General features: G+C 54.5%; 1 protein-coding gene across 12 annotated transcripts in view; it reads right to left on the bottom strand.

Annotated features, from left to right (window-relative positions):
• Nucleotides 1-1045: 1045 nt before the first annotated feature.
• Nucleotides 1046-12861, bottom strand: part of EHMT1 (euchromatic histone lysine methyltransferase 1) — a 151700-nt gene continuing 139884 nt past the window's right edge. For 11 of the 12 annotated variants that reach the window (XM_042964405.1, XM_042964407.1, XM_042964410.1 and 8 more), the window contains 6 exons: nt 12188-12265; nt 11309-11424; nt 10020-10106; nt 9521-9599; nt 2514-2689; nt 1046-2333 (listed from right to left, as the gene is read on the bottom strand). In XM_042964405.1, the coding sequence (XP_042820339.1) occupies nt 2156-2333; nt 2514-2689; nt 9521-9599; nt 10020-10106; nt 11309-11424; nt 12188-12265 (714 nt within the window). In that variant the 3' untranslated portion in view covers nt 1046-2155. Of the gene's footprint in view, nt 2334-2513; nt 2690-9520; nt 9600-10019; nt 10107-11308; nt 11481-12187; nt 12266-12861 lie in introns of those variants that run through there. The other variant, XM_042964412.1, reaches the window with a different exon arrangement.

The following is a 12861-nucleotide window of genomic DNA, read 5'->3' as shown; positions in this document are numbered from 1 at the left end:
AGACTGGATCCTGACTCGACAGATACCTCTGCACACCCAGCATCTAACCCGGTGCACAGGACAATCACCAAAGTGCAAACGACCTTAGCTGACTGCAAGGTAAGGAGCTTAGAACCCAAGGGGGTGAGGACTGTGCTGGGGCAAGGGCCACAAAAGGTTGGTGGGGTCCACGAGGCCTGAAATCCAAGCTCCAGGTGGACCCCCTGCCCCTCCCCTCCCCCCCACTGCCTCTGGGATGAGGCCTCCTGTGGGCCCACTGTCCCGAACCCTCCCGGGCCACTGCCCCAGCCCAGCCCCCGCTCAAGGCACCACCCAGAGGAGAAAGACAAGCCTGGGGAGCCAACCCAAGCCCTCCTGGAAGAAGGGGCGTCGTCTTTCTATAGGATCAGCACCATCTCTGTCCCACTTGGGTCACGGGTGCTCACGTACACCCAGGCCTGTAGTCACCTTCCTGGTGGTGACACGGCTGGACCAAGGGCCCCAAGGGAAGGCATCCTACCTGGGCTATTCACAATGTGCAGGAGAGCGGTTACTGTTCCAGATAAATGTCTGAAAGTGTCTAACTGGATGACTTCCACGTATTAAAAAACCCAAACACTCAAGCTATTTCTTGTTGAGTTTACAGGTGCCCGGGTGAAGGCCAGCCCTGCACAGGACACAGGGCTCCTGCTGAGGGGCAGAGGCCGTGGCTGGCTGGCAGGAAGAAACGGCTCCAGTCTCATCGCGCTCAAATGCAGATCTGATTAGGGATTCTGGGCACTTACCTGGTGCTTACGCCCATCAGCCTCCAGAACGATACCTGGGCCTCAGTGCCTGGTGCTGGTCGTACAAAGGCACGCACACACACAGGCATGCACACACACTCTGCACTTGTCTGCCTGGGGCGGATGCAGGTAGCGTCCTCTTCAGAGACAGGCTGTGCTGACAAGGAAGGTGTGTGCCGCCTGCTCGGACCCGGGCCGCGTGTGAGCCCGCGAGCACCCCAGAGGGAGCACGGGTATTTGGCAGAAACCAGCTGAAACATGGCATCATAATAAAAACCTCCTTTAAAGTACTTCTTTTTTTTTTATTGATTTCATTGAAAACAGAACAAGAAATGGTCTGAGCCAAAAGACTGCTCTTAAAACTGTCAAAAACATTTTAACAGAAAAAAATAAACATGACTGCATCATGAATGTTTTAGAAGAGCCGCACAAAAACCCCACTGCTACTGCACTAATTACAGTATTTAAAAAAGTATATGCCAAAAAAAAGTATATGACCTGGCAGGCCGTCACACAAAAGGTGATGGCAAATTTATTCCACGACAAGACTAACGTTTTAAAAAAAGTTTTTTCCTGCATTTTATTCTAAAATCACTTTGTTCTCTTTATACAGTTGATAGTTTATTTTCACATGGTGAGTAGAAACCACACCAGAATCAGCACCGTTGTCTGTGTTTTGTGTTTTTATTTGTCCTAATGTTCAATAACGGTAGAAAATAAATCAGTTTATTCATCATAGCATGTGGTTTAAAAATCAACAGAAGGCGCCAGCATTGCTGCGCTGGTGGGGCCGGTGCGGGGTCCTCCTCGGGCCATGGCCCTCCTGCACCCGCCAGACCGCTTCCTCAGAAAGAAATGCATTAGAGGTCTGATATATAGGACTAGATATAGGACTTCTTTAAAAAGCAAACAAACGTTTTCTCCAAAGTCAGTGACGGCTTGGCCCTGACCTCTCCTAGGTCGAGGTGGGGACGGCATCTGCGCGGTGCCCAGAACTGGCACCAGCCACGCAGGCCTCGTGCAGGCAGGTCTAACGGAGCAGCTCGAGGGTGATGGTGTCTTCGGCAGGTGCCACGCAGGGAGCCTGGGCTGACCGGGCTTTGCCAACAAGCCCCACGGTGGAACAGGAACCAGGGGAGTTGAGGGGGAACGGGAAACGTGGAAACGACAAAACCATCATCAGAAACTCACAAGGTCACGCCAGCGCGGATTCCCAGAGTGTTCCAAAGCGCCCGCCCCCAGCCCGGAGGCAGCCACGCTGGGGCCTCGCAGCCACGGCCCAGGTCCCTCCAGCCCCAGGTCGGAGCCCTCGGGTGTTGTGTGCGTTTCGCCTTCCTCTCCAACCTCAGTGTGAACGGCACCGACGCTCGGCGCCCCAGGCCGGCTGCTGCTCATAGGGGGTCAGCGGTGGAGGAGCTGGTGTCGGGCAGGCCGTTCTCCTGGCCGTCCTGGGCGGCGCTGGCCTGCCGCTGCGCCGCGGCCGTGCTGGAGTGCCGGCACTTGGGGGAGCCACATCGGCAGCTGAACAGCTTGCCTTTGATGTCCCAGAAGCGCTCCCCGTAGTCAAACCTGGGGAGACAGCAGAGCTAAGGGTGCATCCAGGCCCCACACCGCCTGGGGGCAGGCCAGCCCGAGCAAGCGGTCTGGAGACACAGGAGGCTACCGGGGGTAAGTCTGCACTGGGTGGCACACGGATGCACCCCGGAAGGTCCCCAGACCCGGCCAGCCCCTGGGGACCACGGCACCTACCCCAGCTGCTCCCCAGCCTCAATCAGGCGGGTGCTGAAGAAGGCAATCCTGGGAAAGCGCAGGTCCTGGTGTGACATAAACACGCGCACGGGCACCAGGTTGGGCTCGCAGTGATGGTTGATGAAGCGGCTGACGTTCCCGTAGAACCGCGCGTCAATGCAGTACACCTCACCATCCTAGTGGGCGGGAAGGAGAGCGGGGAGCTCGCGCAGGAGTCTGCAGACCGTGGGCAGAGATGCGCCCCCAGAGCAGGGACGCAGGAGGCCTCCATGCCTTGGGGAGGCGGCCTGCTCCATATGCCTCCTGGCCGGTCGGGCTGCACAGGGCACACGTGGATCATCTGATGCTCTGACGCCACCAGTACCAGGAGGAAGGAGGCGGGCGATGGGAACCACAGGGGGCGGCAGAGCCCATCGCAAGCAGGTGCCGGGAGACTCGGAGCGTGCAGGGCAGGTCGGACAGACGGAAGGAAGCAGCACTCGGGCCGAGGGCCGTCAGGTGGCTCCCGAGGGGTGGCTACAGCCACGGAACAGGAACACTGCCATGTCCTGCTAGCCCAGTGGTACAGACAGAAGTCCCACGACCCTGACCCAGCACTCCTCCCATGACAACACGCAGCAGAAGGGATACTGAGCCGACAGTGAGAAAGGGTGCTCGGTTGGGGGCCTGACCTCACCACAGGAGCCCTTTAAGAAGCAGTTTTCTCTGCAAAAACCCAGAGTGCCAGAGGTGGCTAGGGCCTGGAGTCAGAGGGGCCACGTGGCAAGGAATGTGGGTGGCCGGGCACAGCCGGTGAGGAAGTGGGCATCGACCCCAGAACGCAAGGAGCTGAATGCCACACCCACAAAACAGACTGCGGGCACCTCTCCCCAGACACCCCCATCAGCCCCTGGGGCCCCAAGCAGAGAGCCCGGTCACACAATGTCCACAAGGGGAAGCCAGTGAGCACGGACCTTCTCGTGTGGCTGAGTCCCTGGGCACTTGTGATGCAGTGACCACAGGAACCAAGTGTAAAGCGTGGGAGGGAAAACCAGACAGGCACCAAGGAGAAGGGGACCTTCCAGGTGTGCATCCTGCATATGGCAGAGCATTAACCAGAAGCCAGAGGACCCTCAGCGGTCAAGGGAAGACAAAACGGTGGCAGAGACGGGTGGTCTCCATCAACTTTTCTGCCAAACCAAAGGCATGCATGCCCCTGACTCAGCAATCCCACCTCCCGGCAGGTCCCAAAGACATGCCGAAGTCCAGAACGATGGCCATGGCACGGATTCTGGCCTCTGCCTCTGGGTGTGACGGACTAGGTCTGCGGGCAAGCCCACCCTGCGCAGCAGGGGAAACCGGGAGCAGAAGCTGTGAGGATCGGGAGCGAGGAGCCGGAGCCCACGACGGCAGAGCGGCGGGTGCACAGGACGGGACGGATGCCAGGGATGTCGCCACCTCAACGGGGGAAGAGCCCGCACTCGAGCCCAGCCGGCCAATTTTAACAGAGCACACGACACACGTCGCAGGAACGCTGGAGCCACCAACAAGTCAGCATGAACAAAGACAAAGAACCGAGGAAGCGGACGCGTTCTGAAGAGAAATGACAATCAACGGAGTCCAGCCCTGAAGTGAAGCAGATGCCGCACGGACACGTGAGGATGTCAGAAGCTCCCTTAGAGCATCCTCGCCACAGGTGAAACAGTATGTTTCTCACCGAGTGAAAATCTCAGAGAAATAGAAATAATAAGAAAGAATGCAATGGAAATTCTCAGTTGCAGTTGCCTGGCTGCTGAGCAGAGCTTTGGGGACCTGGGTGAGGACAACACACGCCCCACACAGTGCCACGTGTGCAGGACAGGAGACGCAACAGCCAAGGCTGAAATCAACCCGAACGTCCCCAAAAGAAGGAGAAGGATCCACACGTGCTCAGAACACGGTGAGCTCTACGCCACAGCAGCACCTCAGAAAAACGGAGGGGGGACCACCTTTTCTGTCAGAAACGTGAGGAGGTGAGACACACACATGGGTACTCTTGAGGGCAGGAAAGGAGCACGCAGAACACGCAAGACTTCTGAATATGACCTCGTGCAATCTTTACTTTTAAACCACGTAAATATTTTACATAACTAAAAAATAAATTTTAAAATTCTGGCACTTAATGTGGCACTTGGGTGGCTCAGTTGGTTAAGCGTCGGACTTCGGCTCGGGTCACGATCTCATGGTTCATGGGTTTAAGCCCCACATCAGGCTCTGGGCTGACAGCTCGGAGCCCGGAGCCTGCTTCGGATTCTGTCTCCCTCTCTCTCTGCCCCTCCCCTGCTTACACTCTGACTCACTCACTCTCTCTCTCTCTCTCTCTCTCTCAAAAGTAAATAAATAAACATAAAAATGAAATGAAATGAGATGAAATGAGATGAAATAAAAATAAAAATAAAAATAAGATAAAATCTGGAATTGAAAACGAACCGAGACACACAAACATACCTACAACAGCAAACTGGGAGCCCACCCACACGGAGAGACCATCGCGCCAAGTGCTGCGGGCTGGTGCTCGTGTCCTCAGCGGGACATGTTCTAAGACCTCACACACACGCTGCTGCCACGTTAGGGATGCTCCTCTGAAACGAACACACTAGGAGCCGGGATCTTTACTGTGGAGGACACAAGTATAAGACCAAAGGAGTGGGGAAAACCCAGTGATGTTACATCTGAATGGGAATAGTGACGTGAACACGTCTTTCATAACTTTTATTCTAGAGCTCTGTCCTCTAAAAAATTAGACCAAGGCCAACGGCACCCTGGTGGCAATGAGCGCCTTGGTGTCCTGACTTGGTACGTAAAAATCATCTCCACTGCAAGGACCATGGGCAGCTTAGGGAAGTCTGAGGGCAAATGAGGGAAGCCAGACATAATGGAGCCCAAGGAGGCGAGGCTGGTGTGAACAGGCTCCACGGCCACGGAAAGGGACAGCTCAAGCTTCGGAAAGAATGACGATGACTGGTCAAAACTGAGTACAAAAATTCTGGGAGCCAGTCACATGTGGAGACCCTGACCAAAGCCTTCAGGACATGCAACAGCCCCTTTCCCGTGCTGGGGACAAGCTGCGGGTTCCACACCCACCCCGCCTCAGTCACAGAGCACAAAGTTGGGTCCTCTGCCCACTGGTCTCTGGACCCCATAGCTTCCAATATGCTACCTGCACTTTCCTGGAAACAGGGGCAGGAGAGGTGGGTGTTCAGAAGGTTCTAGAACAGCAAGGAGAGGGAGACCTTGGGGTCTAGGCACAGACCCAGAGCCCAGGGACAGTCCATGCCAGGGAGAAGGCAGGCTACGTGGCAACAGGTGGTCAGACCCTGGAAACATTCTGAAGGCAGAGCCAGAAAGTCTGCTGACACCTTAGACCGTGGGTGGGGAGGGCCCAAGCAGTGGGCACATAGGTCCCTCGGACACAGGAGCAGCCACACTAATGGGGACACGAGGTCTGAGCTGGAGCGGCCCCTGGAGGCTATGGTGTACTCGCAGCCCTTCACACACCAAAATGAATGAGCCACAGAAGCAGGATGAAGGGAGCATCTTGAGGGGCCCAATCTGGTGGGGTGAGGCTGATGAAAGACTGGAAGGTCGGGAGCCACGAGGGCAGCCGCTGGCAGGAGAGACGGGGCTGCCAGAGTGGTGCCCCCAGGAGGGGCTGGGGTCTGGCTCCACCCCCAGACACCAGGGACGAGGACACTGGATGCTGCTCAGATGCCAACGCCCCTAAGTGGTTCAACAGACCGGACATCATCCCAGTCAGATCCCAGCAGCCTCTCCGCACAGACACCCGGCTTCTCAAGCTTACATGGAAATGCAGAGAACCCCAGAGAACTAAAAGGACCTTTAAAAAGGAGCTACCTGGTGTCAATATTTACTCCGAACTGACAGTAGTCAAGAGACAGTGGTATAGCTTTGAGGGTCAGCAGATAAATCAAAGGAACAAAACACAGTTCAGGCACAGACCTACCAGCAGAAGCCTTTCCGGCTGACTGGCTGGCTGGTCTGGAATAACTGTATATTCACACGGACAAGCAGAAATCTCCAGCCTTATCTGAAACTACATACTCAAGACAGATCATGGATCTAGAAGTTAAAAATATAAAAATTTTAGAAAAAGGAGAAAATCTTCACAACCTTGTGATAGACAAAGATTACTAACAGCACAAAAAGCACTAAACCATAAAAAAACTATTCTGTTCTACGAAAGACATCATTAAGAAAATGAAGATGCACAGGGGCACCTAGGTAGATCAGTCGGTTAGGGTCCGACTCTCGATTTCAGCTCAGGTCATGATCCCAGGGTCCAGGAGATGGAGACGAGATCAAGCCCGGTGTCTTGGGTTCTCTCTGTCCTTCCGCCACCCGCGCATGTATTTTCACTCTCTCAAAATAAAGAAATAATTTTTTTTTTTGTTAAAGAAAAAGAAAATGAAGAAGCACAGGCTAGGAGATAATACAGGTGTCTGACACAGGTCACGAATCAGGAACTGTAAAGAGCCCTTCCAACCCAGTAAGAAAACAAGTAGCCCAATTAAGCGATGGGCAACAAATTTTAAAAACTCGCACACAAAAGAAGACATAAGGAGGCCAATTGGCTGTGAAAAGATGCTCCTGTCAATAATCATCAAGAAAATGCCAAATTAAAATGACAGTGTTTGGAACTCTCCTTTGCTGCTGGTGGAAACGTACAGTGGTCCAACCACTTTGGGAAAGTGCTTGCTCCTTCTTTGTAAGTTATTAAATGTATACTTTTACCAGATGGCAATAATCCCACTCCCAGGAATTACCCAGGAAAATAAAACTCACACCCACAAAAAAACAAGTCTATGAAGATTCACAGTAGGTTTACTCCTAACAGCATAATCTGGAAATATCCAGGTCCATCCACAGTGGTAGCACAACCCAGCATGGGTATTGGTGGGTCACAGGATCTGCCACCACCCGGGTGGCCCACGAAAAGCCAGACAGAGAGGAACACACGCTCTGACTCCACTTCCAGGAAATTCTAACGCAGGACAAACCCACCAGCAGAGACAGACAGTGGCTCTGTGGCCAACCAGGCTGGGGGCATATCGGGGCACAGGCGCCTTTGGGGTAATGTTCCAGATCTTGCCTGTGGGGGTGATTAGGCTGCACACACATTTGTAAAAAACAAAATCACATGCTTAAAGTTCACTGCGTGTAAATTAATTACAATAAAGTTGACCCCAAAGTAAAATGATCAAAAACCTATTAGATAAAACAATACAACAAACGATCTACAGGATCCCACCACAGAACACCATCAAACATTACTGGGGGTAACTGAAGACGACAAACAAGTGGAGTGATACACCCTAGAAAAGAAGGTGGCAAGACCCTCAGTGACCCCTAACTGGGTCACGGGTTAAACCACCCTAATGAAATCCCTACAGGGGTTCTGCAGAACTTGTCAAGCTGATTCTAAAACTTATATAGAAACTGAAGGAAACCAAGAAGATCAAGACACTCCCAAAGACCCCAGCGTCAGAGGACGTAAACTAGGATGATTAATGTGGCACAGCCCAGCCAAGACAGTCGTGGACACAGGGAAGCCCCAGGCACACAAGGACACTGCGTTATGACAAAAGCTGCACTACTGAGCAGTGGAGAAAAGGGTGATCTTCTCAACAAATGGTCCTAAGTCAGGCAGATACAGATATGGGGGGAAAAAAAAAAGCTTAACCCTACAGTAAAGTGACTATATACCTACATGTAGAGGCCAAGTGTAACTTCTGGGGAATAGCACAGATGTGTATCATTTGATCACCCTTTAAAACACCTTGGCTTTACTGGGACGTTACAAAACCCCACAATACGTAGGAAGAAGCTGATAAACTGGACTGCACTAAAAATAACTTCCAGAGAGCTTGGGTGGCTCAGTCAGTCAAGTGTCCGACTCTTTGGTTTTGGCTCAGGTCATGATCTCATGGTTCATGGGATCAAGCCCTGTGTCAGACCCTTCGCTGACAGCACAGAGACTGCTTGGGATTCTCTCTCTCTCTCTCTCTCTCTCTCTCTCTCTCTCTCTCAAACAAAAAAAAAAGCACTTCCATTCGCTAAAAGGCATCATTAGGAACTAAACAAGCCACAGACAGAAAAGGTCCACGACACACAAATGTCCAAAAGAGCATCTGACCCAGAACACATAAAGAACTGCTACAAACCATAAAAGGCAAACAGCTCAACAGATGAGGAAAGGCAGAAGACCGAGGAAGAAGCACAAAGAGGATCTGGGGGCGGGGCATGGCTCACTGCACCGTGCACACATGATGGGGTCACTGGGGCGCCCCAGAAGTCTTGGGGTAGGGGTGTGGGACAGTGCCCATGCACTGCAACCTCCCAGGATGTAGGTTTCTCTTCGTGAAACACAGATCTCACATGCCTGGCTCTCTGAGAGCCACCTGCAGGGCAGGGCTGGGGTGGGCACGGCAGGAAGGTCCGGGCCTGGCTCAGTCCTCATCCACAGGGCAGCTACTTGGGACTCTGGCTAGAGAGCCCCATGTCCCCACTTCTACCCTGACTGCTTCTGTAAGTTCTTAAACAGGAAAGTCACAAACCGAAAACAACACAGGTACCAGGGTAGGGCAAGGACAGCATGAGGTTGCCTCCAAAAGTCCCCGGAAGCCTGGATCCTGGAGTGAAGACCAGGGTCCAACTACTGTCCCCACAACCAGGAGAGCAGCTGGGACACACATGCAACCCCTGATGCCTCACGCAAGTCTTGCTCCCACTTTGCCTGTCACCGTGAGCCCCCTGCCCTCTGACGGCCATGGGCTCTAATCCCATGAGCAGCGGGGCTTCAGAGGGCTGGTGCATCCGGACTCAGCACCTTCGGGAGAGGCAGACTACTCTCTGCACGAGCCCAGAGGCCTCCTGAGCGCAGAGCGGGCCGGTGTGAGCGAGCCTCCTTACCACTCCCATGCTGCACACTTGCAATCTGCTCTACACCCCAACCCCTCCAAACACATTACCTTATTGTCAAGATCAAAGAGGTAAGAGTCTTCTTCCCGAACATCAGCTTCCGAGTCAGAGATGAGCTCTCCCACATACCTGCAGGAAGCAAGACGCACGTGAGAACACCAGACAGCACTGCCTTGCCCCTGATGGCAGGATGGGTTGCACAGCAGCCATGGTGGGGCCCTCTAAACTGTCGCCAAGCATTTTGGAAAATTTTGCCAGGGACTGAGCTGGGATTTAACTTCAGGACCCAGAAAAGGGCGACACAGAACCCCTTCTCTGACCAGGGATCCACAGTGACCCTACCCTGGAAACCACTGAATGGTACCATCTTGAATGAGCCATGACCTGATAAGAGCCTAAGTGCAAGCAGAAAGCCAAGGAGGTAGGTGAGGGGTGGAGACAACATGAACTTGGTTTTCAGGGATACCCGCAAGTCCCAGGCACAGCTCTGCTGTCCACAAAACGGCAGAGGCAGCCGGCAGCCCTGGGGCGACCCAGGCACTCACTTACTCGCAGACGAAGGTGCCCAGGGGGATGTCCTGCAGGGACCGCACGCCCCAGCCCATGTTCTGTGTCCGGTAGAGCTGCAGCCTCGCCCTGGAAAACAGGGTCAGCCACTCACTGCCAAGTTCCCCAAAGCTCAGCTCACATGCAGATTACACTGCCAGCCACAGCAGCACACAGAGTGGAAGATACTGCCTTCTTAACTGGAGAGCACCTCAGAGCTTCACGTTCAAAGAAGCAGCGACTCTCGCACTGATGTCCACGGTGCGCACTCAGTCAGTGCAAGATGGCCTCAGAACTGGGCCCGAATGCCAGCGCATGGAGCACAGCCCCTGGCCCTCCCATTCCTTCATCTGAACACAGGGATAGGTCTAGCCAAGCCTCTAGGCTGTGATGACGGGCAAAGGGGCTAACGCCCGGCATGCCCCTCAGGGTAGATGGGGAGCTCTCCCAGGCCCAGGGCCATGGGGACCCACCTGCCCCTTGGTGTGTCCAGGGGTCCTGGGGACGAAGGGCATATCTGTCCTCCCCCAGAGGATGTCCTGTCAACAGGGGACAGGGACGTGTGGGCTGGTCAGAAGCACTCTCTGGCTGCTGATACTGTGACACTAGACTGATGTCATACATAAATCCCCTTCACAGCTGAGAGGGCGGAAAGAGGTCTTCTAATTCTCAAGCTCGTGTACAGAGGAAAGGCTCACGGCCAGGGGACGCTCAGGTAACGGGTCCGAGCCTGGCCAGTGCAGAGGGTGCTGGCCAGACCTCACGGGACCGAGTACCCCGAGTGTCTTAAAAACAAGGCACCCACGTGGTCTGAAATGTTTTGTACCGGAACACCATCACACTGTCGCTGTTAGAGACACGCAGACAGTACGGGATGTTTCAGAAATGGCTTGAGTATTAAAATAAAACAATAGTGGCCCTAACAGTTGCTGTGTGCACGTTAACTGGGAGACAGAGGCAGTGCTCACACCAAGTCTGTCTCCCAGCCCCAGCTCAGTGGGCCTCACCCACAACTGAGCTGCTTGGAAGCAGGACTCTCATGTTATTTACTCCAGCCTGTAAAAGGCCAGAGGACACGGGACTCAGAGGAGACAGCACCTCTTCATCTCTACTGTGCACACGCAGATGCACTTGAACACACTGTGCCCCTGTCTGTATGGAATACACGTAAATACAATGAACTTCGTGAGAAACCAGAATCACTTTCAAACTTGGAAAACAGACCTGACATCACTCTACCGAAGGGCTTAAAATCCTGCACCCAGGGAGGGGCTCCCGGGGCTCACGCTCACCTGAGACCGTTCTGCACGACGCGGTTCCGGCAGCTCCTCCAGCAGGAACAGGCATGGTTGCACTCAAAGATCAAGGGCGGCTCCGCCATGTTGAACTCCGGCAGGAGCCGGCCGTCCTGGGGACAGACGTGCAGTCAGGACCGAGCACGGCTCGCCACTCATGCTAAATAAACTGACACCAACACAGTTTTACAAACTAAAAACCTTATTATGAAAACGAGGGTTTCTGGTCAAACTTCGTAGCTGGGTAAGAGCATAAAGTTACATGTTCGTGCTTTGGATGGGAAGCATCAAAGCAGGAGTCCACACCTGCCGTGGTCGGCCTCCCTCCTTCTCCCTGGAACTCACTCAGCCTCAGCAAGGCCACCAGCCCATAGGCCTCTCCGCCTCCTTCAAGGGGTCGGTGCCCCCTGGACCACTGCTCACTCTCGGCCTTGCAGCCCACAGGACCACAGCCATGACGGGGACCTGGCCACTTGTCGCCCGCCAAGCCATCAGGCGACACACCAGGGCCATTCTGAACACTGAGAACTTTCCTCAGAATGCTTGCCCTTGCTCACCTTCGGCACAGCCATGCCTCGCTAAGAACACGCACCCCAGCCCCAGGCCCGTGCCCCTCTCCTTACAAGGTGACTTTGGAGACAACCGTCTGCCATGGTCTCCCCTCCAAGCCTGTGTCTCATCCCCACCCCAGGACACCCTGGCTTCCACCCCCACCGATGACCTCTGAACTCTCAACTCCAAGAGCATTTAAGTTTCTTATGTCGGACGCTGGCCTTCAGAGCCCTCTCCTCATCTCCCCAGCTGCCCCAGCCCGGCTGGGCACCGTCCTGGGTCGGAGGGGACTCACCGCACAGCGCGCCCCAGCCGCAGGCTCACCTTGTCGTACCAGCAGCGCATGCTGAGCTGGCCACACATACAGTTGCTGGAAGAGCAGTCGTCAATGCACACGCAGTACTGTGGGGAGACCGTGCGTCACACGGGAGGGCTGTTCTCTGCTCACAGCCTCACGAGTCTCAAAACCACCCCTCTACCTGACACGTGCTTTCTGAAAGCCACGCCCGTGCGGAAGAAAGGTGACCGGCCCTAACGTCTCCATTCTCAGGGACACCGGGCGGTGTGCAGCCCTGAGGAAGAGGGCACGTGGGCAGAAGAGAACACCCAGCCTCTAAGACACTGCCAGCCTGCACAAGGGGCTCTGGAAGAAGAGCCTTCAGGAAGGAGAAGAGGAGGGGGTGGTCAGACATGCGGGGCCATGAGACAGGGACACGTGAAGGAAATCCTGCCAGGCTTGCACTTGAGGCCAGACGCTGCCCAACAGGGAAAGGCAGAGTGCCGAGCCACGGTCCAGCCCTGAGGGCACACATCTCACTTCAGCAGGAGCCAGGCCCCTCAAGGCACAGGACGGGCTCCTCGCTCTAGCGTGGCCCACAAACTACCAATCACTACCATCATCCAGGGGATGCTCGGCACTGCCCTGGGGGCTAGGGACCCAACGCAGGATACAGGGTCCGTTTCCAGGAAGGATCTTTATCTGCCTTTCAGCTCTTTCG

This window comes from Panthera tigris, chromosome D4, assembly GCF_018350195.1.
Source record: "Panthera tigris isolate Pti1 chromosome D4, P.tigris_Pti1_mat1.1, whole genome shotgun sequence".
Taxonomy (NCBI): Eukaryota; Metazoa; Chordata; class Mammalia; order Carnivora; family Felidae; genus Panthera; species Panthera tigris.
This window is presented reverse-complemented; position numbering and strand designations above follow the sequence as displayed.